Source organism: Lemur catta, chromosome 4 (assembly GCF_020740605.2).
Source record: "Lemur catta isolate mLemCat1 chromosome 4, mLemCat1.pri, whole genome shotgun sequence".
NCBI classification, from domain to species: Eukaryota; Metazoa; Chordata; class Mammalia; order Primates; family Lemuridae; genus Lemur; species Lemur catta.
Genome location: NC_059131.1, coordinates 5,402,200 through 5,425,984, shown reverse-complemented (window position 1 = coordinate 5,425,984; position 23,785 = coordinate 5,402,200). Strand labels below are relative to the sequence as shown.

Genomic DNA, 23,785 nt, shown 5'->3' with positions numbered 1-23,785 from the left:
CCTTCATATTTGTTTATAAAGATCTGTGTAGAAACTCTTTTATTCAAAACTACTGTTGAGCGCTATTACATCCAGATCTTTTAAATTCTTACTGTATGGATGCAAATGACAATTAAAGATTATCTTATTTTGGACATGGTAAGAGTAGTGAGTATAGATGATTATTATTTCTATCAGATTTACAGAAAGCTTATCTCTCACAAGTTGCATGTCTTTTTGTTGCAGGCGCATGCCAAGCCTACTGGAGTATTTAAGTTACAACTGTAACTTCATGGGTATCCTGGCAGGCCCACTCTGCTCTTACAAAGACTACATTACTTTTATTGAAGGCAGATCACACCATATGATACAATCAAGTGAAAATGGAAAGGAAGAAATACAGTGTGAAAGAACAGAGCCATCTCCAAATGTAAGGTCATGAGATTTATCTGGAGCCTTTAGAGCATGTATTGGTTAGTCTTATTTATTTAAAGATACTAATATTTCCGTGTTTTGAATTTACCTATATCTTTAAAAACATTTTTCAAGATAAATGACTCTTAATACTCTACCTAGTAATGATGCCTAATAGAAGTACAGTGATAATTAAAGAACAAAAATAAGGTTACTTGAGAAACTACATGCCAAATTCCTTAATGAGAATGATGCTTTATAGTTACAGAGTATTTTACAAGAAAGCCCTTCTCATGGAATTAGCCGACCTAATTTTCTGGGGTTTTTTTTTTTAAACCTGTGTCTTATGTTCTAGCAAATTGCAAACACTCTGTGTTCTCCTTTCCTTTTCTACCTTTCTCTTCTTCTTAATCATTACCTATTGAAATCTTACTCCTCTTTAAAGGTCTACTTAAAGTTTCACCTTTTTCACAAAACTGTTGCTGATTTGCATAATTAAGAGATATTAATAAGCGAACACTTTGACAGTTCTTGCCACATGCACTGTTTTTTTTTATTATTTATTTCAAAAAGTCACCTTTGCACTGCCCAACTCAGAGCTACAAGTACTACTGTGAGCACCTCACATGTTACTCTTCTCATCCTCACAGTAGTCTTACAAAGTAGGTGCTGTTATTCTACTTCATACTGTCACAGGTGAGGAAACTGAGACTCAGAGGCTAAGTAATTTGACCAGGATTTCCCCGGTTGGCAATAGGAGAACTAGAATTCAAACCAGTTCAGTCTGGATCCAAAATCTGCGCAAAATTGCCTCACAACTGAACATAGTTTTTACTTCTTTTGAACTGCTGGGGTACTTGGAACTCATGAGATGCTGCTTCATAAAGAAAGGCTGTGAGTCTTTGTGTAGGCTAAGTTTCTATTGGATTCGATCTGGTTGAATCTAAATGTTCCATGAAAAGTAATAGGCTAGTCAGAAAGGCTGTGAGACAAAGAGAAAGAATTAATGTTTTCTCTGAATGTGGGGCTTAGAGCAAAGCCCCCTTTTCCCTGCAAACCTACCATCCTCCATTTGTGTGTGCAATGAAGAGTGAATGAAGAAACGTGCACTCATTCACAAAAGCCATTATATTACCTCTTTTGTACTATGTGACTCATTGCATGTTTTAAACCAAAAAGGGGTTTTTGTCTTCATACTTCATATTATTGGTTCAGTGTTGATTGAGAAATGCCATATCAAACTGGGTTCAATTTCAGACTGATATCTCCAGGCTGACCACTAAAACCTTTAGAGGTCTCATGCCCTAAAAGAAAGTAAAGGTAATTATAGACAGCTTCTTAGAAGTTTATTCTGGAGTACTGGGAGGAGAATTAAATCTAGGAATCAAGACGCCGAACTCTCAGTGACCAGTTCAGCTTTATCATTGTATTAATAGCACAGCACTTAATGTGTGTGGCCCTCTCTGCAAAAGGAGAATCTTAATGTCTTCTCCATTTTAGAGAGGATATAAAGATCAAATAGTTTTGTAAAATATTTGAAGAATATCAAGTGCTATATAAACACGTGAGTAGTAGTAAATCAAACTCAACAAAGAATAATACAAATTTATATGTTGCTTCTATCACCTTACTCTGAGTTTTTATGAGATTCACTCTTATAAAATGTCATTTTCTTCCTCTTTTGGGTTACAGACATCATAAATCAGAGGTTGTTGCTAATGGCAGATATTCTTAATGTATTATCTCATTATTCTAATATATTTTTGTTTAAATTCCATATGCATATAGTTGACAAAGTCAAATAGTAGTAGTTATTCATAAATCCCTCTAATGGCATTTGTAAGCACTCTGTGTACCAGTGGGATTTGTAGACTCTTAGGATCTGAAGTAGGATAGTCACATAGCAAGCTGGCTCTTTTGTTGGGGACCTCCCAGTTGTCTTTATCTGTATCAGTTAAGACAGAGGTTTGACTGCTGAAACAAGGACCAAAATAACGGGCTTACACATGACAGCTCAGATGTAAGCTGTGCATGGATAATAGGGCAGCCCCATGGCGTTGGAGAGCCAAGCTCTGTTTTCCCTGTACACATTACTTTCGCTCACATCCCATTGACCAGAACCTAATCACACAGCCACACTCAGCTACACAAGAGGCTATGACATGTCGTCTTCAGCTAGACTTCCAAGTGCACAAGTAAAAATTCCTTTGCTCTGTAGGAAGGGGAGGATGGCTCCTGGGCAACACCTACCAGTCTCTGCCATGATGTCTATAAGTCTTTTCTCTGGGGCTATTTTGTTTTTTGAGTAAAAGATCCTCTGGTCTTCTTCCTGGGGCACACAAACTTGACTGCTGGTACTCTGGAGCTGGGCAGGAGAAGGGGACTGGTCATATCACCTCTCAGGATACAGCTGTCTCTGTGTTCTCCACATTTTCATTCCAGCACCTACCCCAGCCCTGCTCCAGACCCATGTTCCTAAGCCTGTATCTTCTGTGGTTACATATATTCTCTGGCTTCCTGCCAGAGATGGTGGGGGTATCCACCTTACTAAGAGATACATACCTGTATATCTTATATATATAAAGTAAGGTGATTTTATGTTTGTAATATATCTTATATATAATATATATTTATTTTACATATAATTTTATCTGTAATATATCTTATATATATATAAGGCATATATATATATAGAGAGAAAGGTGGCTTTATACAAACACACACGTCATCGACCCCCTTAAGCAGAGAGGCTATAGAAGCTTGTTTATACCTGGTTTTCTACTAGCCCTCCTCCCAGATTTAGTTTGCCCCATCCACCCTGCCTTCCATGATACCTGATGCCTGCATTGACTGATTCTATTTTGGGATTCTCATTGATACTCATGCCTCTCCGCCCCACCACCCCCCGCCCCCCCGTAGCTGAGATAAGGTTTATGTTACCTTAGTTTTCTTTTTTTCTTTTTAAACCTAGACCTAGAAACTTTGCATGTAGTCTAACGGCCACAATATTTTTTTTTTTTTTTGGAGATAGAGTCTCACTCTGTTGCCCGGGCTAGAGTGAGTGCCTTGATGTCAGTCTAGTTCACAGCAACCTCAAACTCCTGGGCTTAAGCAATCCTACTGCTTCAGCCTCCTGAGTAGGTGGGACTACAGGCATGAGCCACCATGCCCAGCTAATTTTTTCTATATATATTTTTAGTTGGCCAGATAATTTCTTTCTATTTTTAGTAGAGACAGGTCTCGCTCTTGCTCAGCCTGTTGTCAAACTCCTGACCTCGAGCGATCCACCCTTCTCGGCCTCCCAGAGTGCTAGGATTACAGGCGTGAGCCACTGCGCCCAGCCTACAATATTTCTTATTACATTACTCAGATGATATACCTCATTGTTAGGTTAATGTATGGGGTTGTTCTTCTTATCTCCCTTCATTTATAATTACAAATTTTCTCTAATTACCTTTCTAAAATCTCTTTTTTATTCAAATGTATAGATAAGATATTTGGGGGAGGCTTGAAGAAAGGTAGACTTATTTTATTGGAGAAAGGTTTAAAAGATAGCCAGGAAAATGAGAATAATGATAACTGCAGCAAGGAGTTCTTGGACAGTCAGTACCACCTAGCAGGAGCAACCTACAAATAAAAGGGTTTTTTTAGAAGTGCAATGAATATAGCATATGCTTTGAGCCATTCTTTTGGCACTGTTACATAGTATGTTAAAATGTGGATCTTCATTTATTAATTACTTCAGTTAATTTGAATATTATTTGGTTATTATATCAGGCACTCTAAACCCAAGTATTTTGTTACATACCTTCATCTGAATCTAGCCTTTTCTTTTTTCTACTTGTTTCTTTCCCTTCACAGTCTGTATAATCTCTTTTATACTAAATGAGGTTGAAATGTTCTGGCCTTCTAAAAATACAAAATACCATGAGTTGGCAATTTAACCTTACCATAATATTGCAAAGAATGGCCTCTTCTTTTCATCAGGGTCTTTGATACAAATCTTTAGTGTTCTCATGTGTAGCTCTTCTGATTTTATCATTCTTGAACAAAGTTATGTTAACTTTCAGATTTAAAGAGATGTATAGATTGTTTATTGTAAAACTAATGTCCATGAAATGCCTAGAATTTGGAAGATGTAGAAAAAGCACAATGGGGAAAAATGTCATTTTTAATATAAAATCTACTACCAAAATTAATATGAATTTTTTGGTATCCACTTCCATTCACACCTATACATTTATACTTGATTTTAGATTTTTTATTTCCTGAAAGTTGTAAAAACACAAATTGAGGTTTTAAAATGAGCTGAGCCATAATTCTTAGGTAGTACTTATAGATAAGGTTGGAAATGTTCATACAGTGAGACCTTGGAGGTCTTTAAATACTAAATGCAGTGTAGCTTTTGATTTTTTGACCAGGACAGTTACAGGCTGATGCTATATTCAGAAGACTAATCTGTTGATAATATGTAAAATGAATTAAAAGGAGTATGGGTGAAGTTTCTGAAATCTCGTCTTACACTTTTCAGATTGCAGTTATTCAGAAGCTCTTAGTCTGTGGACTTTCCTTATTGTTTCACTTGACCATCTCTAACACGTTGCCAGTGGAGTACAACATTGATGAGCATTTTCAAGCTACAGCTTCTTGGCCAACAAAGGTGACCTATCTGTATGTCTCTCTATTGGCTGCCAGACCCAAATACTATTTTGCATGGACATTAGGTGAGTAACATGTGAATATACTTTTCTGTTTGTGTGTTGAAATAAGTCAGTGGATCAATGAAAGGATAACAGATACTTACTGTGTGCCTGTTGTATGCTAGATTCTGTGCTGGCCAGAATAGATACTAATATGTATAAGACATAGTCTCTACCCTCAAGATGCTTAAAATATAATATGCTATTAAACCTTTCATTATGATATATGTTAGACTATTAACCATAATATAATATGCTTAGTACTTTATGAGCAATAAAATGATATTGGTGCACTGAATGGGGGTAGTCAGTTACGCTTGGCGGGTAGAGTAAGTATTAGAGAAAAGACAGCATTCAGTTGTGCCTTTAAGATTGACTTGATTTCAGCAAGTGAAAAGTGGCTAGTTCTGCACTCATAAACAAAGAGGCATGGAAGTGCCTTGCTTTCTGTGACAGGTGTAGCAGGGGCCACGTAGGAACTGGGAAGGAGAGGGAACTGGGAAGGAGAAACAGGGCTTTCACAAGACTTCGTCTGCTCTACAAAACAATCCATAAGAGCCTTCAAGCAGGTTGGTGGCCTGATCCTATGTCAGAAGAAGATCATTCTGGCCATATTTGGACTGAAGTGGAGAGTCACTTCACTGGATAAATTGAAATCTCTTCATATGTGTTGTCTTTTTTCTCACCCACAAGATTATAAACCCCTTTATTCTTGTGTCCTGCTGGACTTGTTTATATTTGGTACTAGATGAATATTTGAATGACTGCATGAAGAAGCACATTAGCCAGACAAGGCCAAGAAAAAGGTCTGGGGACTGGCATTTTACTGGTGGTTTTATTTTGATTGCATGAACTGTAGCTTGGGACTGGAATCAGTGTTTTTAGTCTTTTGTCATACAACTGCACACAGCATCATCAAAAGTTAATTTGACCTGGCATTTTCATAGTCAATTAAAATATATAACGTTACCATGTGTAGATTTTAAACTAATACTTCTTTAAAGGATTGAAAGTTTTTATTCTATCCAAATATGAACATCAGTAATGCCAAATAAGATTTCTGTAGTACATAAATTCTGACTTTCAACTGAAACTAGACATTTTTCCACACCAACCTAGACTTTTTAGGGTTTTGTAAGAAATGTGACCTGTTTGTTGAACCACTATAGTTATAGAAGAATTCTGCATGTTCTTCAGTTTGATTGGACCTCTAATTGTTGAAAATCTACTGTTAGTAGAATAAGGTCATTGAATTCATAAAGCTTTTGAGGAAAACATAAGATCTTTGTAAATAGGAAAAATGCATGAGTTATCATTAATTATTTCTTTGTTAGTTATGAAAATTAAAATGATTCTTAGGGGACTTCTGATCCCATAGCCCCAATATTTGGTTTGAAAAACCAAGAAAATGAGAGTTGATTCCTTTTCCCTGATTCCTCCTTAAGGAAATATATTAGAATATATAATATATGAGTAGCAATTTGAACTACATTTAAAGAATTTAAGTAATTCTTAGCCATAAGTCTATAAGGATATTCAATTCAATAAATACTCGTACTATGTCTGTACTGTCTTAATCAGTGTGAGTAATGGTTTAGGTCCTAGTAATGGTTAAACCCTGAAGTCTACGTTTTGATGTTGCGTCAGTGGAGAAGCTGATTGAAAGGCTTGGCACCTGTGTGCACACATTCATCTCTGCTCTCCACTGCCCTTTTTTGTTTGTTTGTTTGTTTGTTTTTGAGACAGGGTCTCACTGTATCGCTTGGGCTACAGTGCAGTGGCATCATCACCGTTCACTGCAGCCTCAAACTTCTGGGCTCAAGCTGTCCTCCTGCCCTAGCCTCCCAAGTAGCTGGGACTACAGGCAAGTGCCACCACACCTGGCTGATTTTTTCTATTTTTTGTAGAAATGAGCTATGTTGCCCAGGCTGCTCTCAAACTCCTGGGCTCAAGTGATCCTCCTGTCTTAGCTTCTCAGACTGCTGGGATTATAGACGTGAACCACTGTGCCCAGCCCCACTGATTTTTTTTTTCAGCTTATGATGGGGGTACAAAAGTTTAGGTTATATATATTGCCCATGCCTCCCCCATCCCTCTGAGTCAGAGCTTCAAGTATGTCCATTCCCCAGACAGTGCACATTGCACTCGTTATGTAGGTATACACCCATCCCCTTCCCCCACATCTGTCCAACCCCCAATTGGTGTTATTCTCAAATGTACACTTAGATGATGATCAGGGAAACCAATTTGCTGGTGAGTACATGTGGTGCTTATTTTTCCATTCTTGGGATACTTCACTTAGTAGAATGGGTTCCACTGACTTTTTGGTTCTCAAATTGGAGTCTAATGACTTCTGAAAGTCCAAAAATGTGTTTTTGGGAATCAGAGTTCCAAAATTCTTTAATTTGGTTTGTGCATTTTGATGATAATTTTTAGAAGAACAATGTAAGTATATTCTGGATCATGAGGATAATTACCTTGTTGATGTTAGTGTCCACATATGCATGTTTTAAGTTGCAGTTTTGTTGATACTAAGTGGCTACCTAGACTGTTTAATTTCTTAATTCAGGGTTTCTCAAAACAGGAATCAGAGGCCGGGTGCGGTGTCTCATGCCTGTAATCCTAGCACTCTGGGAGGCCGAGGCGGGTGGATCGTTTGAGCTCAGGAGTTCGAGACTAGGCTGAGCAAGAGCAAGACCCCATCTCTGCTAAAAATAGAAAGCAATTATATGGACAACTAAAATATATATACAGAAAAAAAAAATTAGCCGGGCATGGTGGCGCATGCCTGTAGTCCCAGCTACTCGGGAGGCTGAGGCAGGAGGATTGCTTGAGCCCAGGAGTTTGAGGTTGCTGTGAGCGAGGCTGATGCCACAGCACCCTAGCTCGGGCAACAGAGTGAGACTCTGTCTCAGAAAAAAAAAAAAGAACAGGAATCAGGTCTCTAGTCTCATCCCTGTGGCGGTGTCCTCTTTACCACGTCAAAAAATGATTTATTGGGATCTCAGCAGTTTTCCCCCTTTAACTCAAGTTTAGAAAACATTGACTTAGCCCATGTAGGGACAGGTTAAGGTTTAAATTGATGTTAACAGTCAGTTATTTGGAATCACAGATTGCTAAGTTCATCTTCACATTAATGATAATGTGGAAGCTTTCTCAGGAGTTAGGTTACCTGAGGTAAAGAGCGGGCTGTGATGGGAGTTGGGGAAACAGAGGTATGTGGAAGGTCGATGCCTGCAGTTTGATTTCCCCAGCTCTCTCTGCGTCACTGTTGACCACACCCTGGATCAGGCCTACTGTCAGATGAGAAGTTGGTTAGGAGTTTAGTTGCTTTCTGATCGCAGTAGGCAAAAAAGATGGAGAGAATGAACAAGTGAGGAAATCAGAAGTGGTGGCAGCCATGAGGGAGGAAGAAGTTCTCCAGCAGCCGTTTGGGCTGGTTTGCAGCCCATATTATTAATAGATTTTATTTTTAATCCTATTGAATATGAGTGCTACTATATTGATAAGCTTACCTTACAGGCTCATATTTATTTGACCAAAGGCTGCTGACCTCATTAAACCTGACAGGGGATGAATTGTGCTTATTTATTCCTTTTTCCCCAAGGTATAATCTTTTAAAAGTCTTGTTTGATGTACTAAAAGCACTAACAAGCCATGAAACAACTTAGGATCTAGTCCATGTAGGCATATTATATCCATCGGTTTTGATGGATTTCAGTTAGTCTATTCTTTAGTCATGACACCAATAGCATAAATCATAAACACTTTTTCAGTTGATTGGAAAAGGGCTCATTTAAGGCAGAAACTTTCCTTACAGCTTAATCAAATAGGTATATAGAGCAAAATTGACTTATTGAGCATTGTGATGAAAAGTATTAGAAAACAAATTCTGGAGACATATATTAATACATAGAGTGGGTTCTGGTGAACCAATAAAGAAAAAAATGGAATGAAAATATTATACTTGTTTATATATTCTTTTCTATAGTAAAGGTCCATTATGTGATTAAAAAGAACATAGTGATCTCAGGGCAAAACATCCCCTTAGTGGTTTCTTGACAGATGACTGAGTGTGCTCCACCATATTCCTCTGGAACGTTCTAGTATTGGGAAGTGTTTCCTATATTGAATCTTCTTCACCTTTAGTGCATTGGTCCTCCCCAGTTTTTAAACTCTACCTTGCTTCAACTTAGGGTTAATATCTGATGTTTTGTTGACTAACCAAATTGTTCTGGACGAGGTAGTTATTTTCATCGTATGTGATAATGTTTCTGACCGCTCCTAAAAATTAGAATGAATCTACTTTTCCTACTTAATAATAAATGATCATAATATATAATAACATACACCTTCTTGGAGAATATGGTAGATTGTTATGGAGGTTCTTAATATTTTTTTTTTCTTTGTTTGCTACAGCTGATGCTATTAATAATGCTGCAGGCTTTGGTTTCAGAGGATATGACAAAAATGGAGCAGCTCGTTGGGACTTAATTTCCAATTTGAGAATTCAGCAAATAGAGGTTAGTAGTGGTAAATCATTAAGAAATTATTATAGTTACCATATGATACTTTAAGTACTATAGTTTACTTTCATAGGTTATGATGTGATGTCCTAAGAGTGATATTGAAGGATTTTTAATAATAATACTCATTCTTCAGCCAATATTTATTGGTCGTCAACCATGTGCCCCAATTACTGAGGAGCCAGTGAATGAGATAGGTACAATGTGAGCCCTCAAGGAGCTTTAGTCTAGTTAGGGCTACAGAGTACAGAAAAATAGGTGATGATTAGAGGGCCATGTGTGTGTTTCTGAGATAGGAATCCAGCTTAGGTTAGGTGGCTCAGGGAAGAGGGTCCCACGGAAAATATGTCTTAAGCTGAGTCGCAAATGGTAAGTAGGAGATAGCCAGAAACGCCAAGTAGAGGGAGCAGTGTGAGGGGGTGAGAACGGGTATGTGGCTCATGTTGGCTCATGGTGTAGAGAGTAGTGAAAGAAGAGGCTAGAGAAGTAGAGGCCAGGCCACACACATTCTCAGGGGCCATAATAAGAGTTTAGAGGCCAGGCACAGTGGCTCACATCTGTAATCCTAGCACTTTGGAGGCTGAGGTGGAAGAATCACTTGAGGCCAGGAGTTTGAGACCAGCCTAAGCAACATAGCAAGACCTTGTCTCTTCAAAAAAATAAAATTTAGCTGGATGTGGTGGCATGCACCTGTGGTCTCAGCTACTTGGGAGGCTGAGGCAGGAGGATCACTTGAACCCAGGAGTTTGAGGTTGCAGAGAGCTATGATCGCACCACTGCACTGTGGCCCGGACAACGAGCGAGATTCTGTTTCAAAAAAAAAAAAAAAGTTTTAAACTTTCTTATAAGAGTAGTGGAGCACTGTGGATGGGTAATATATCCAGGCAAATGAGGTGATCATATAGGTGTTTTAGAAGGATCTGGCATGTAGAATGTGAATATGTTGCCCTCAAGAGGCAGAGATCTGTTAGAAGGATGTTGTGTTAATCGAAGATGTTGGTGACCTAAACTAGGATACTGGCAGTGGGGCTAGAAAGACTTAACATATTGGAGAGCTGTGTAAGAGACTCAGCAGAACTTGGTGACAAATTGGAATCAGCAAGAAAGAATGAGTTATGAATCAGGCGCAGAAGTCTGGTTTGAAAAACTAGGTTATTGGTGATACCTTTCACTTTAGAGAAGGAACAAAGAACAGGCACGGGTTTGAAGGGAAAGATAATGTGTTCAAATTTCAGACTTGCTGAGTTGTCCAGCAGTCACATGAATGAGCAGAGCCTCAGGGACACCTGGGATGGTAATGTGGGAACTTTCAGCATGTAGCAATTCAAGCCTAGGAGTGAGGGTGAGGTGAGATGAGAGTCTGTGAAGGAGCAGGAGCACCGACACTTGGAGGCTGGGCAAGGGAAGGCGATTCAGGAGGAGCAGCCAGAGAGCAGAGCAAAACCGTTTCACTAGCCTGTGAAAAGGATTATTCCAAACAGGGGAAATTACCAGAACTTTAGGTGAAAGGTTGACAGGGAACTTTATAATGAATGGATCATGCTGGACTCATCGATGAGCCTTAGTGTTACTAAAAGTGGGCTGTCAGGCACGAGGGGTCTGCGGATGTGATGCCAGGGGCAACATAGTGCCATCTCTGAAGTAGTCTGCCAACATAAGTAAACCTGACTCAGGTCTTTAGATCCTTCTAAAGTTAGAGGGGATACGGAGTATAGAAAACCAGAAGTGGGGAATTCTATGGCACATATGACCCAAGCAATTACAGATGAAAAGAGACTTGGCCACATGCACTATATGAACCTTTTTTTGGATCCTGATCAAACAAACCAACGGGAAAAAGACATTTTTTAAACAATCAGGAATATTTAAATATTAAATGCAAAGTGGGTATTAGATGATGTTAAAGAATTATTATCAATTTTGTTAGGTCTGATTAAGGTTTTTTACAAGCCCTTATTTATTGCACATAAATTCTGAACTATTTGCAGGTGAAATAAGATATCTGGTATTGGCTTTGAAATACTCTTAACAACAACGTCAGTAATAAAAATGGGGAAGGGGATGGGGAAATTGGTAATTGTTGAAGTTGGGTGATGGATACATGGCAGTGTTTCTAACCTTTTGTTCATTATTACCACCTTAAGAAGGCTTTGAGACACTTTTTCCCTCGTCATCCCCTTCATGAAATTTTAATACCACAGATATGCTGTATCTGTTGACTTACCATATGTGTATATGTGCTTTATACATAAAAAGTAAGTTTTTTGGCACCTTAAGAACCAATTTTTATCCTCTTGGGGGCGATATCACCCCGTTGAGAATGCATGGTATAAGAACAAGTGAAGAAAGGAGTTCATTTTTCTGAAGGAGGAAATGGTCTTCAGTGCTAGATGCTTCTGAGAGATCAAGTAAGATAAGGATTGGTAAATGCCCTTATCATTTATGGTTTTGTAACAACAGTTTCAGGGGAAGCATAGGCACAAAGGCTAGATTGATTGTACAACCTTAGGAGTTCACTCCCCATAAAGGGAAGGAGGGTGGAAATAGGGCAGTAGTTGAGGGGAACCAGCGATTGAGGGGAGAGCCTTTTGTTTTGTTTAATTTTGTTTTAAAGTAGATTGAAACATGTTTACTGATTAGGAGAATATTTGATGAGGAAGAATGTGAAAATACAGTTGAAGGACAGAGAGACTTATTGATAAATGAGGTCCCTGAGAAGATGGAAAGCAGGGAGGAATATGAGGTAGAAAGGAGGTATAGAGACTGACCCCGAGGAAGGAGACAGGAAAGAGGGCAGGGTCTGCGTGTATGCCGCTGAGTTGGGGCTTTGGTGGTAAGACTTTGGAGTCTGATGATTTATGTCATTTCCATAAAGTAGGAGGCCAATTTCCCTGTTGTGAGGGGGGGAGGAGGTGATAGAACCAGAGCTATAAATGGGGAACTTTTAAAGTTATTAGGCTGAACCCTATGAAATTGCTGATAATTACTTCTTTTTGACTTACAAAAGAAAAAAAAGATTAATTTCAAATGATTCAATCCAATATCTGTTTTCAAGAAGAGAATGAACTGTCTAGGAAAACAAGGGTTGTTTGGTATGATGAGGGTCTGGTTGAAATTGAGAACCATGAACTTATGACAGAGGCCTAGAATGTTATGTGATATTCTGCACTCAGGTGTTACTGGTAGGGAAGGTGGAAAATATGGCTGATTTGGAGTTAGGATTTTGATAGGTAGGTGATTTGAAAGGAAAAAAGAAACAAAACCATCAAAGATTCTGATAAGCATAGTAAATAATGGACCACAGAATCTAAAATGGTCAGAAGGAAGTGAAGACCAGATGAGGAGAGAATGACATAGGATAGAAGTAGATGGGCCCGGAGAACAAAGATTGGTTTCCTCTAAGATCAAAGAGTAGCTTTAGTGGGAGTAACTTGAGTGAGGAAGCTGGAAAGATGGGAGGTCCCAGTCTGGGAGATGGGTGTGCAGATCTACTCTTTCAGGAGTAGCGCAGAGCCCGGTGGGCCAGGATTCAGAGTAGCCAGGAAACTGAGAGACGGCAGCTGGGTGGGTCGTTGCTGTGGACGTCCACTTCACTCAGAATGGTGGCCGAGCCTGGTGGGGAGAGGAAGATACTGAGGCAGTGCTCCCTTCTTCAGTGTAAGAGGGAACACCATTGAAAGGGCGTTTGTGTATTCTCTGTCAGGAATTTCTTTAGAATAATTCCATGACAACTCCTGTAAGTGTTAACATGTAGGAGAAAATGGTGATAACCCATTTACCTCATAGATGTTCCCAACAATAAATAAACTCCTTTTATGTAAAATGATGTTACTATATTAGAAAAACTGTATTAAGGAAAGAGAAATCAGTACACTACCATCAGTGTCAAGTCATTTTTAATTTTATTTTTGTGGCATGATAATATATTATTACTTATATTTAAAGCTTCATTATTTTGTTGCCCAAAGACAAAAGTTCTATTGTTTTTCAGATGTCAACAAGTTTTAAGATGTTTCTTGATAATTGGAATATTCAGACAGCTCTTTGGCTCAAAAGGTATGTTCCTTCAAGAACAATCTTTAGATGTGCTTGGGCATCTAGTTCTTGTGGTTGGGCTTCACTGAGTTCAGATTCCTAATTAAATTAACAGTGTGTTGAGTGACATTGTGCCCTCAATGTTACCCAGGAAACACTGTTAGCATCCTCCTAAGCAAGGCACCATCAAATCAGAACTGTTTTGGCTTGAGTCACAAACCCAGCTGTTTCTGCTCTCTCAGCCTGCCTTTGAGGGCCTCTGCTGACGTCTGATTACCAGTGTCCTCCTCTGTAGCACCTGCTCTCATTCATTAGCAATCTGGTTATCTCAAAAAGGCCTGTACAACCACTATATATATGCCTTGGGTTTGCTGGAACAGTTCCTGTTTTAAATGTCAGTTCAGCAGCTCTTTATATGTTAGGCACAGGATACAAAGATGACTGGGACAAAAAGAGCCAGCCCCTGAAAGTGAAAGAGTTCACAATTTTGCTAAAGACACAGCTGTGTAATCAGACACAATGCTATTCCTATAGTGAGGATTAGGAGGAGAGAGAGCAGGCACAGTGAGGGCATAGACGGGAGTGAGGAAGAACTTCCTGGAAGTAGTTGATGTTTGTGCTGGGATTTTTGTCTGGAGTGTGTCCAGTGGACGAGGGCAAGGCACAGGCAGCCCAGGTGGAGTGACAGGTATGAAATACAGAGCTGGGGATTGCACAGAAACTCCCAGGGAGTCGCTCTCATTGTCCCTGTAAGCACATTGTCCTATCTTGAATTTATTTCATAAAATACTGACCCTGTAGCTTTCTTTTATGGCATCTTTTTTTAAATGACAAGTTGAATATTTTTGTTCCTTGAGATAGCCAGCATATATTATCATCACTTCATGGTGCCTTGCAGTCTCCCCGCTGGCTGCTGATTCTCTGAGCTAATCTGTTTTGTTCTTTTTTGTTGTTATTTTTAAAATTTGATACCTTAGGAAAAGCTTATTTTCATCTGAGTTCTCTACCCTGTTATAGGAAAACTTTAGACTAAGCACAGCCTATTTGCCAGAAAGAATAGTGTAATTAGGTCAGTTAAAAGTTCTTGATGTTTTTCAAGAAAGTAATGAAATAATATAGAATGAAAACAATTTTAATATTATTAAAAATTTATTTTTTGTAAATTATATAGACTCTCAAACACTAGAAATGATTTGTTATTACATATACCAGTAAGAAGATGAGAATTAAATTTATTTCCCTAAGTTTGACACTTAATAGCTATTAATATAACCTCCCTGAGATCACAGGTCAAGTTATTGCCTAAGATAAGTTGTATTTGTTTCTCTGGTTACCCTAAATCCTGTCAGGTAATGAAAGAATGATCACTGTGGGCTTCGTAAGCTCAGGTCGCTCACTCTTCTTGGCTCTCTGTGTTTTTCATGGTTTCTAGGGTGTGTTATCAGCGAGCCACCTTCAGTCCAACCATCCAGACGTTCATTCTCTCTGCCATTTGGCATGGGGTATACCCAGGATATTATCTAACGTTTCTAACAGGGGTGTTAATGACATTAGCAGCACGAGCTGTAAGTATCAAGAATTTTATTTTATAATTCAGTGGTCCACTTGAACTGTTATGAAGGCTGAGTAAATATCTTTTACAAGGTATACCTTACATCTTTGACTGTGATCAGCAAGGCATTATCCACTAGGTGTGAGGTGTATAACTGTGTGCATGTTTACTGAACACTCAACCGTCTGCTAGGCACCATGCTTAGTTCACATGAGGAGAAGACATGTTTTTATACACGGGGGCACTCACAGAATGTTACTTTGTCTTTATGGAGTTTTCTGAAGGAGAGATAAAAACTGAGTTAAATAAAGATGATCAGAATGGGTAGGTTTATTTTAGAAGTGTTTCGGAAATCTGTAACCCCTGAGTTGGCTTTTAGATGAAGAGAAGACCATGGATAGGCCAAGATGAGTGGATGAGCTGTACCCGTTGGTAGATACCACATTAGAAGTGGGGCGTGTCTGCGTGGTTAGAACCTGGAATATTACTTTGGGAAACAATCCAGAGATTAGATTGGTGACACGAGAGAGGAAAGGAAAAGTCCTTGAAAGTCAGTTAGAGGAAAGCGAAATGATAAAAAAGGTGTTTGAACAAGCTCATTATGGCTCTCATAGGTAAGAGAGCTTTATTAACAAACTAACAGATATTTGCTATTTCAATGTTAAGGTACCTTGAGGGTGTCTGAGGGAAACTTCAAGAAATACTCACTTAGGGCTATACCTTCTGGTAGTTTGTAGTCTAATTCAGAACATGAGGTGTATGTATGTATATATACATACAGCTTGTGTGTGTCTGTGTGTGTATGCAGGCTCATGCATCACAAGGCACATATGAAAGATTCCATGGTTTTTATAGATAGTAAGTACCATAGGTGTTCAGAGATGAAAGAAATCTCTTTTGGTTGGGTTGACTAGGGATGGCCTCATTAGGAAAGTGTTTGGATCTGGGCTTTGAAAGATGAAAGTTATTTTAATAGTGAGTGAAGTAGAATGGGGGAGAAGATGACATTCTAGGCATGGGAAGGATGTTAGCCAAACCAAGTTTGAAAGTGCATGGTTTATTTGGGGAATGGCAAGTAAATCTAATTGAAGCAGAGAATTCATGTATGCATAAATAGTGAATAATTTTGGAGAGGCAAATGGGGGAAGGGAGGACGAAAATAATAGAAGAACTTAAACACCAAGCTGGGAAAGAGCCTAGTCCTATTCTGTCTGTGATATCAGAAAGTCAGGCAAGGTTTTTAAGTGTGGGAATGGAATGCTGAAAGCCATACCTCAGGAAAATGGGTTTGTCATTGGTGGATAGAATGGGATCGAGAGTGAGTTCCTGTTGCGGCAGTGAGCTAAGCAAGAGATGGCAGGGGTCAGGCTTTGGTCTGGCTACTTTGGTCTGGCCACCATTCTCCATACTGAGAATGGTGGTCTCAGTATGGAAGAGCCATTAACCATGCATCTTGCATGCCTCTAGTCTCTGGAGGCTGAGGCAGAAGGATCTCCTGAGCCGAGGAGTTCCAGGCTGCAGTAAGCTGCGATTGTGCCACTGCAGTCCAGCCTGGGTGACAGTGAGACCCATCTCTAAAATAAATATATAAATAAATAAGTAGGTAAGTAAGTAAATAGAAACACAAAAAAGTAACCACTCACCAACTCACCTCTGAACAATTCGTGTGGCATCTTCATAGCGGGGCATGTTTCACCTATAAACATAAGACAAAGAAGAGTGAGGAATACAATAGAAAAAAAATCATGTTTGTCTAAGTTTGCACATTTCAAAACTGAGATGTTTTGATTGTTTTTAAAGCTAAACAAAAAGGCATCGAAGAAGTAGTGGATATTAGAAAACACCTTTTTTTGAGAAGCTCTTCCTAGCTTCCATTAATGAATGATATGTGTGTTTGCCATTTATTTAAGAAAGTGCTGTTTGGCCTAAGCATGGTTAGAGTACCTGTTTGTCTTTCACAAATGCAGAGCTGAAATAAGAAGTAACTTTGAAAGTCGATTAAACTTGATTTATGTACTGTAATTCACTAAATATGATTTAAGAAGCTCTAGGCAGGGTTGCTTTTAACTTTTTTGGGAAAACTTTTAACACAACATGAAAATTATAGAAAAGTTGCAAAGAACTCCTATATGCCCTTTACCCAGTTGTTTTCATTTTTCCTGTGTGCTTCCTCATCTCTCTCTCTCTCTCTCTCTCTCTCTCTCATGCATGTGTGTATTAGTTTTTGTGGAACCAACTTTTCCCTTACTGGTAGTGCAATTCTAGACTCCTACCAGCAATGAAGCAGAGTTTCCATTATTCCACATCTTTGAAACAGTTGATATCACCAGTGTAATTTCATAAATAGTTACTTTAAAGATACAGCAAATATTTTTGTTTTATTTCAGATGAGAAATAACTTTAGACATTATTTCATCAAACCTCCCCAACTTAAATTATTTTATGATGTTGGAACATGGATAGTAACTCAAATAGCAATAAGTTACACAGTTGTGCCATTTGTACTTCTTTCTGTAAAACCATCATTCATGTTTTACAGGTAAGTATTGCTCTAACAAATTTTTCAGTGGGAATAACTTTATTTTTAAAAAAAAGTTTCTTGCTTGGTAGAACTGAAAAATAATACCATAGCCTCATTTCCTGCCTCTAAATGCATTATCAGTTACTTTTTAATCCTAAACCAAGCAGTCTCAAGTTCTTTGTAGAACGACTCATACCACTCCATCCTCAGATGAGAATGTGCTTTAGACAGAGAAATGCCAGCTATGTAACCACTGTCTCAAATCTCTCATAAAGGTTTAATGAAGAATCTCATAGCTTAATTGTCCTCAACCTGTTTGGAAAAGATAGTTCTTTACAAAGAATTATTAATTATCTTAATATCTTTAATTAAAAGAAAATTAATTACTTATATTTTATTTATTTGCTTCCTTTTTACTCTTTTATGTTTCATTGGTACCATGGTGATCTCTATATTACAGAAATTGTTGTCTTGCATTCCATCTTTTTTGTTTATCTGCTTAATCTCTACTCCCTGACCCACCAAATTCTACCCCTCTGTATTAGATAGTGATATTCTTGAGATCAAAAACTTTATTCTTTCATAAATTTTTTATTACTCTAACATTTAGAATGACTTAGCAGAGAGTGTGTGGTCCATGAATTATTGAGTCAGATATGATAATAAGCATACAGTAAAACATTAAATCCTGCTAAAAGTTCCATTTTAACAGAATTATTACATATTTTTAAATGTGATTGGGCTTTTGGTTAGATTTTCTTTCCCAGGTAATTTGTTTAGAATCACTTGAATTTCCAGCTATAGAAGCATTTAGGTTACATTTGGTATATATTTTATTTGGGGGATGATGTTTCTAATAATGTTTTTAATAATTTGACCTTTATTTTGTGAAAGTAACCATCAAGAAGCAATATTGCTTATCTCTTACTCACCTTGTTAGAATATTTGTAACTTAGAGATAGTAAATAGCAGGGGAGGCCAGACTAGTAAGTCTTTACTATCCCAGTACTCTTGTATACTCATCTTTTGACTCTGTGGATTGGAGAGATTTTCAGATTGCTGTCGCTATTAATAAGTACCTTTTTGTTCTATTTAGCCATGACCTCATGTCCCCTGCAAAGAATGTAATAAGGATACCTAGTATCGTGCCCATCCAGCCTTTATAAATACCCCCTGGGCTACGCTGTAGAGTTTCCTGTCCTGAGGGGGCAAAATAAGAGAATAACACAGTAAATAAACACATCCTAAAGGGGGGGGGCAGTGGTGAGTGACGTTTTGACAAGTGTGCAGTTATTAAGGATTATTATCAAAATGTAATAAACTTTTTTCATTCTTTTTTTAGCTCCTGGTATTACTGCCTGCACATTGTTGGTCTCATAGTATTATTGTTTTTGCCGGTGAAAAAAACTCAAAGAGGAAAGAAAACACATGAAAATGTTCAGCTCTCACAATCCAAAAAGTTTGATGGAAGAGAAAATTCTTTGGGACAGAACAATTTTTCCACAACAAACAATGTTTGCAATCAGAATCAAGAAGTAGCCTCCAGACCTTCATCACTAAAGCAGTGATGGGGAAAGGCTCTGACGGCTATTTTTTGTATATTAACAGAAACCAATCTTAGCACCTTTTCAAGGGGTTTGTGTTTGTTTGAAAAGAGCTTAACTGGGGGGAAATGGGACGGTTATAGGTGGGGAATTTCCTGTATACCAGACTGGATATGGAGTGAAATAACCCCTCCCATGATACGTTCCTGTGGGCCACGCCTTATATAAAAATGTTTCCATATTTCAGTGGGCACTCACAACCTCAGCATATGTCCACAGGGTCACATTTGTGCCCTGTTGCTGAATGTACATTGCGTATCCCAAGGCACTGAAGAGGTGGAAAAATAATTGTGTCAATCTGGATGATTGAAAGAAATTAACTTTTCCAAATGAATGTCTTGCCTTAAGCCCTCTATTTCCTAAAATATTGTTCTTAAATGGTATTTTCAAGTGTAAAATTGTGCGAACACTATTGCAGTAGTTGATATTGTGTGCTGTAAAGAAATTTAGGAAGAATTTGAAACAGGATATTTAAGGATGTGGATACCTTAAAAATGCAATAAACATCTCAGTATTTGAAGGGTTTTCTTAAAGTATGTCTCAAATGACTACAATACATAGTGAAACTGTAAACAGTAATGGATGCCAAATTATAGGTGGCTTATTTTGCTGGAGAGTTTAATTACCTTTTGTCAGTCAGCCCTTCAAGGAGCAATTTCTTAAACATAATTAAAGGTTGGTAATGTGATATTTTAAGCTTATTTTGAGAGAGAGAGAGAGAATGAGAATGAAGGCAGGAATGAAGAAAGCACTGTGGCCTCAAGGATAACTTTGTAATACTTTGGACTTTTAAATGAAATTTATCAAGCATAAGTTATATAGCATTAGAAAGGGCTTATGAAAATAATAGTGTTAGATTGCTCAAGGATTTTGAAAGAGAAATCACTAGGTATGGTTACTATCTGGCTAATCAATTTCTTATCCATCACAATTTAATTTATATTTGGGAAAGTTTTAGGAAAATGAAAACTTAAAGTCACTGCATCTGAAAGGCATTTTTTGAGAGTAATATGAATTCATTTTCAAACTTTTAACTTCTCACCTTAAAATTTTGCTGTTAACTCATTAAAGTGAGTTTTAGGTTCTGTAAGTAGAAAAATTTGCTTCTATGTTATGGGCCATTTTTACCATGAGTAATCTTGCCTTGAATGACTTCAGTGTCTCCTGTGATCCTGGAGTATTGTGATGGTTGCAGTAGCTGAAAGCAGGAGAGGGGTATTTGATGGCAGGCAGTGGAGCTGGCCTCGCAGTCTCAGCCCTGTGGGAGGACAGGGGGAAGGCCTGACTTCACCCTTATTTGACCAATCTTGTGTTAAATTTATTTTTCTTTTTGCCTTAATTTTTTTAATGAAATGCAAATTGTCCATCTATGGTGAGATTCTCTCTCTCTCTGTGTCTCTCTTCTTTTTTTGGTCACTAATACATTTGCAAATGAAGAAGTTAAGGACAAAAACAACAGTCTGGCTTAAGCTATGTAATATTTCATTTAAAGAAGAAAGGAAAAGCAAATGTACTTGGAATTTTTGAGTTCTTAGTCAGCAAAAATATCAATGTATCTTTTTAGAACTTTAGGGATACCCTCCTCTATTTTTATTTTTATAAAAGTAAATTTTTTTCCATCTGATGAGGCTAACCCTTCCCTCTCAGGAAAGAATAGGTAGCTAAATAAATTTTCTCTATTCTCCCATACATGGAAGTTAAACTTGCTTTATAATGTGAGCGGATAGAAAAGAATGTTCATGGAAAGTATCTGGGCCCCAAAATGTCTCGTCAGTTTAATTAATGCTGCAGAGGATTTGATCACTATTAAGAGAAAGAAAACAAATTCAGAGTTTAAAGGACAGGCCTAGACATGTCATAAGTGAGAACGAGAAGGCTTAATTAAAACTTACAGGTGTTTTATTGTTGTTCAACCTATCTAGCCACTTACAAATAATCACCATTTATTTTTATACCTGAATATACTTTCTTAGCCTGTAAACCTAAATCACTGTTAACTTATTTCTTGCTCAAAGAATATGGTCACAGCCCTATTGTTTAGAAAGCAAGATATTTGATCAATTCTCCAATTACTTTGAAGATAATACATTACATATCTAGTTTGATTTTTATCTCCCTGAATCAACTTGTTATTTTTATAAAATGGTTTTTGGATGGCTCTCCTCTAATTTGGAGAAATAATCACAAATATGCAATCTAGAAGAAAAACTAAAGAAATAATTCTAATTCTCAACTTGATTTTTCTCCTCAAGAAAAAAATTTTTTGTGCTCTATAAAATGAATTATCTACTTGGAATGTTGTAAAGATTAATATTTTTCTTCTGGTACTTACAGTAGAAGACTTTAAAACTGGTATATCCACTACTGTTAAATATAAAGGAATTCATTATAGTACGGGCTTGCTTTTTTTTAATTATCAGAATAGGATTCAATGTACATTTATATTATTTTTCCACTCTTCACGTATCATGAAATCACTCCAGAGATGATCAATCAACATCATATTTATACTTTTGGTTAATTATATACTACTCAGGGAAAACAGTGAACAAAAATAGTTATTCTTCCTTCAGTTTCATTTTCTTGAAACAGTAACAGTTAATTTGATATGTCTCAGCTGTCACCATTTACAAGTGGCTCATTCTGTTTTTAAAAGAAGCATTTTTATTGGAACTCAGGGTAATTGGGGAAATTTATTTAGCTTCTAAAATATCCAGCATAATAGAGAAGATTTATTGGGCTTCAAAAATGTCCAGCCAGTGCTTATCAGCCACCACTGTCTACTTGGTTCAAAAGTATTTTTATTATTGGTCCCCACCATGTATGACACACACAGGATGACCACACATACCACTTGAGGAAACTGTGCAATAAAAAGGTTTCTAAAAAGTGAGGGTACGTTACATTTAAGCACTAATTAACCTGGGAGGAGACCTGGATCTTCATTCTGGTTCTGTCATTAATGAGCCATAGGACTTGGAAGAGTCACCTGTCCTGTCCACCTCAAGTTCCTTAGCCATAAGCAAAGGGGTTGGCTCCTAAGAGTCTAGGACGGATTGTGTATCATGAATGGAAGCCATTAGTAAGGTCTGGAGGATTCAAGGACTTGGGCAGATTCACAATCAAAACTATCGTCCTGGTCATTGATTTTCACTACTTGGATTCAAAACCCTGACTTTTCAAAAGGTTGTCATGGTATTGGTGGAAAACCTTTTAATCCATTAATTCTGAGGGCATGGCAACATACCCTTTCTACTGAATATAGTGAAATAATTTCTACTGAAAAAACCATGTATTCCTTTTGCTTTCTCTGCTTTGTTTGGTTTCTGTTTGTGTTATGTAAAATTAGAGAAGATATATGCTATTAAATATTTTATACAGATTGCTACTGAACAGGGTTTGCCACCATATAACTTCTCAAAATTTTTATTCAAAGATATTTAAAGCATATTTAATTTAGTCATACCTTATTTTAAACTACAGAAAATAACTGCTTTAAAATGTTGCCATTAAAATAATTACAAAACTTTACATGAGGACTAGGTCACACTTTTAGGACAAAAGCCTTTGCTATTTAAAATTCATGCTTTGTAAATATTTAAGTTGTATATTCATGAACAAATCTGAACATTTATACTTACTCTTTTGTTTCCTTATTATCAGCTGTTCATAATTATTACTTGGTTTTAAGAGTTCTACATTATAATTGAAAGAAAACATTACTTGAGAGAATAATTGCTTTGGAATGGTGCCTATTATTGCTGTTTCAGCTAAGGATTTGTCCAGAGTTTTAGATATAAGCCAGTATTCTGTGGGGTTTTATTCAGGCATTAGTAGCCCATCCTGGTGGAAATTTAATACATCAGATTTAACATAGGTGCAGAATTCTAAATAACACTGTGAAATGTAATCTTAACTGCCCTCAAGTACCTTATAAAACTGTTACACTTAACCCAGTGTGCATTTAGTGAGTGGCTGATCTTTATACAGTTACCTTAGATGCTGAAATTTCACTTTTCTACAGCCCTTGGTAAAAGTGGATTTGTATCATTGCATGCTCCTTGTGGTGAAGGAAAAGATTTCCATTTAGAAAAAGAAACTCTGAAATTTGAGTTTGAGGTATTAGAATGTAGAGGGTCTCTACAGTGTTTTTCTGCAATACCAAATAGTCAAATCTATTTATAGAATTTAAAATCTGTAACTCTCATTACAGAAGAAATTTTAAAATGAAATTTTCCACGTTGGTATTTTGTAGGAATGCTCTTATAATCAATGATTAAGCTGCTTTTTGAGGTCCTTGTACAGAGGATGCAGCCAATTACATTTTAATTGGTAGGCTGCTTAATAATGTTTTTATATGTTTTAAAATAATATTTATTTTAATAGGTTTTTAACATTATACAGACCCCAGTGGTAAAGAACTGACAGGCTCCATAGGTTAATGATTGGGAGAA

General features: G+C 37.4%; 1 protein-coding gene across 1 annotated transcript in view; it reads left to right on the top strand.

The window, feature by feature from the left end:
• MBOAT2 (membrane bound O-acyltransferase domain containing 2) overlaps positions 1-19,851 on the top strand; it is a 127,576-nt gene extending 107,725 nt beyond the window's left edge. The window contains exons 7-13 of the mRNA XM_045549001.1: positions 226-409; positions 4,925-5,117; positions 9,513-9,616; positions 13,611-13,675; positions 15,087-15,219; positions 17,594-17,745; positions 19,070-19,851. Of these exons, the coding sequence (XP_045404957.1) occupies positions 226-409; positions 4,925-5,117; positions 9,513-9,616; positions 13,611-13,675; positions 15,087-15,219; positions 17,594-17,745; positions 19,070-19,295 (1,057 nt within the window). The 3' untranslated portion in view covers positions 19,296-19,851. The remainder of the gene's footprint in view (positions 1-225; positions 410-4,924; positions 5,118-9,512; positions 9,617-13,610; positions 13,676-15,086; positions 15,220-17,593; positions 17,746-19,069) is intronic.
• Positions 19,852-23,785: the final 3,934 nt, after the last annotated feature.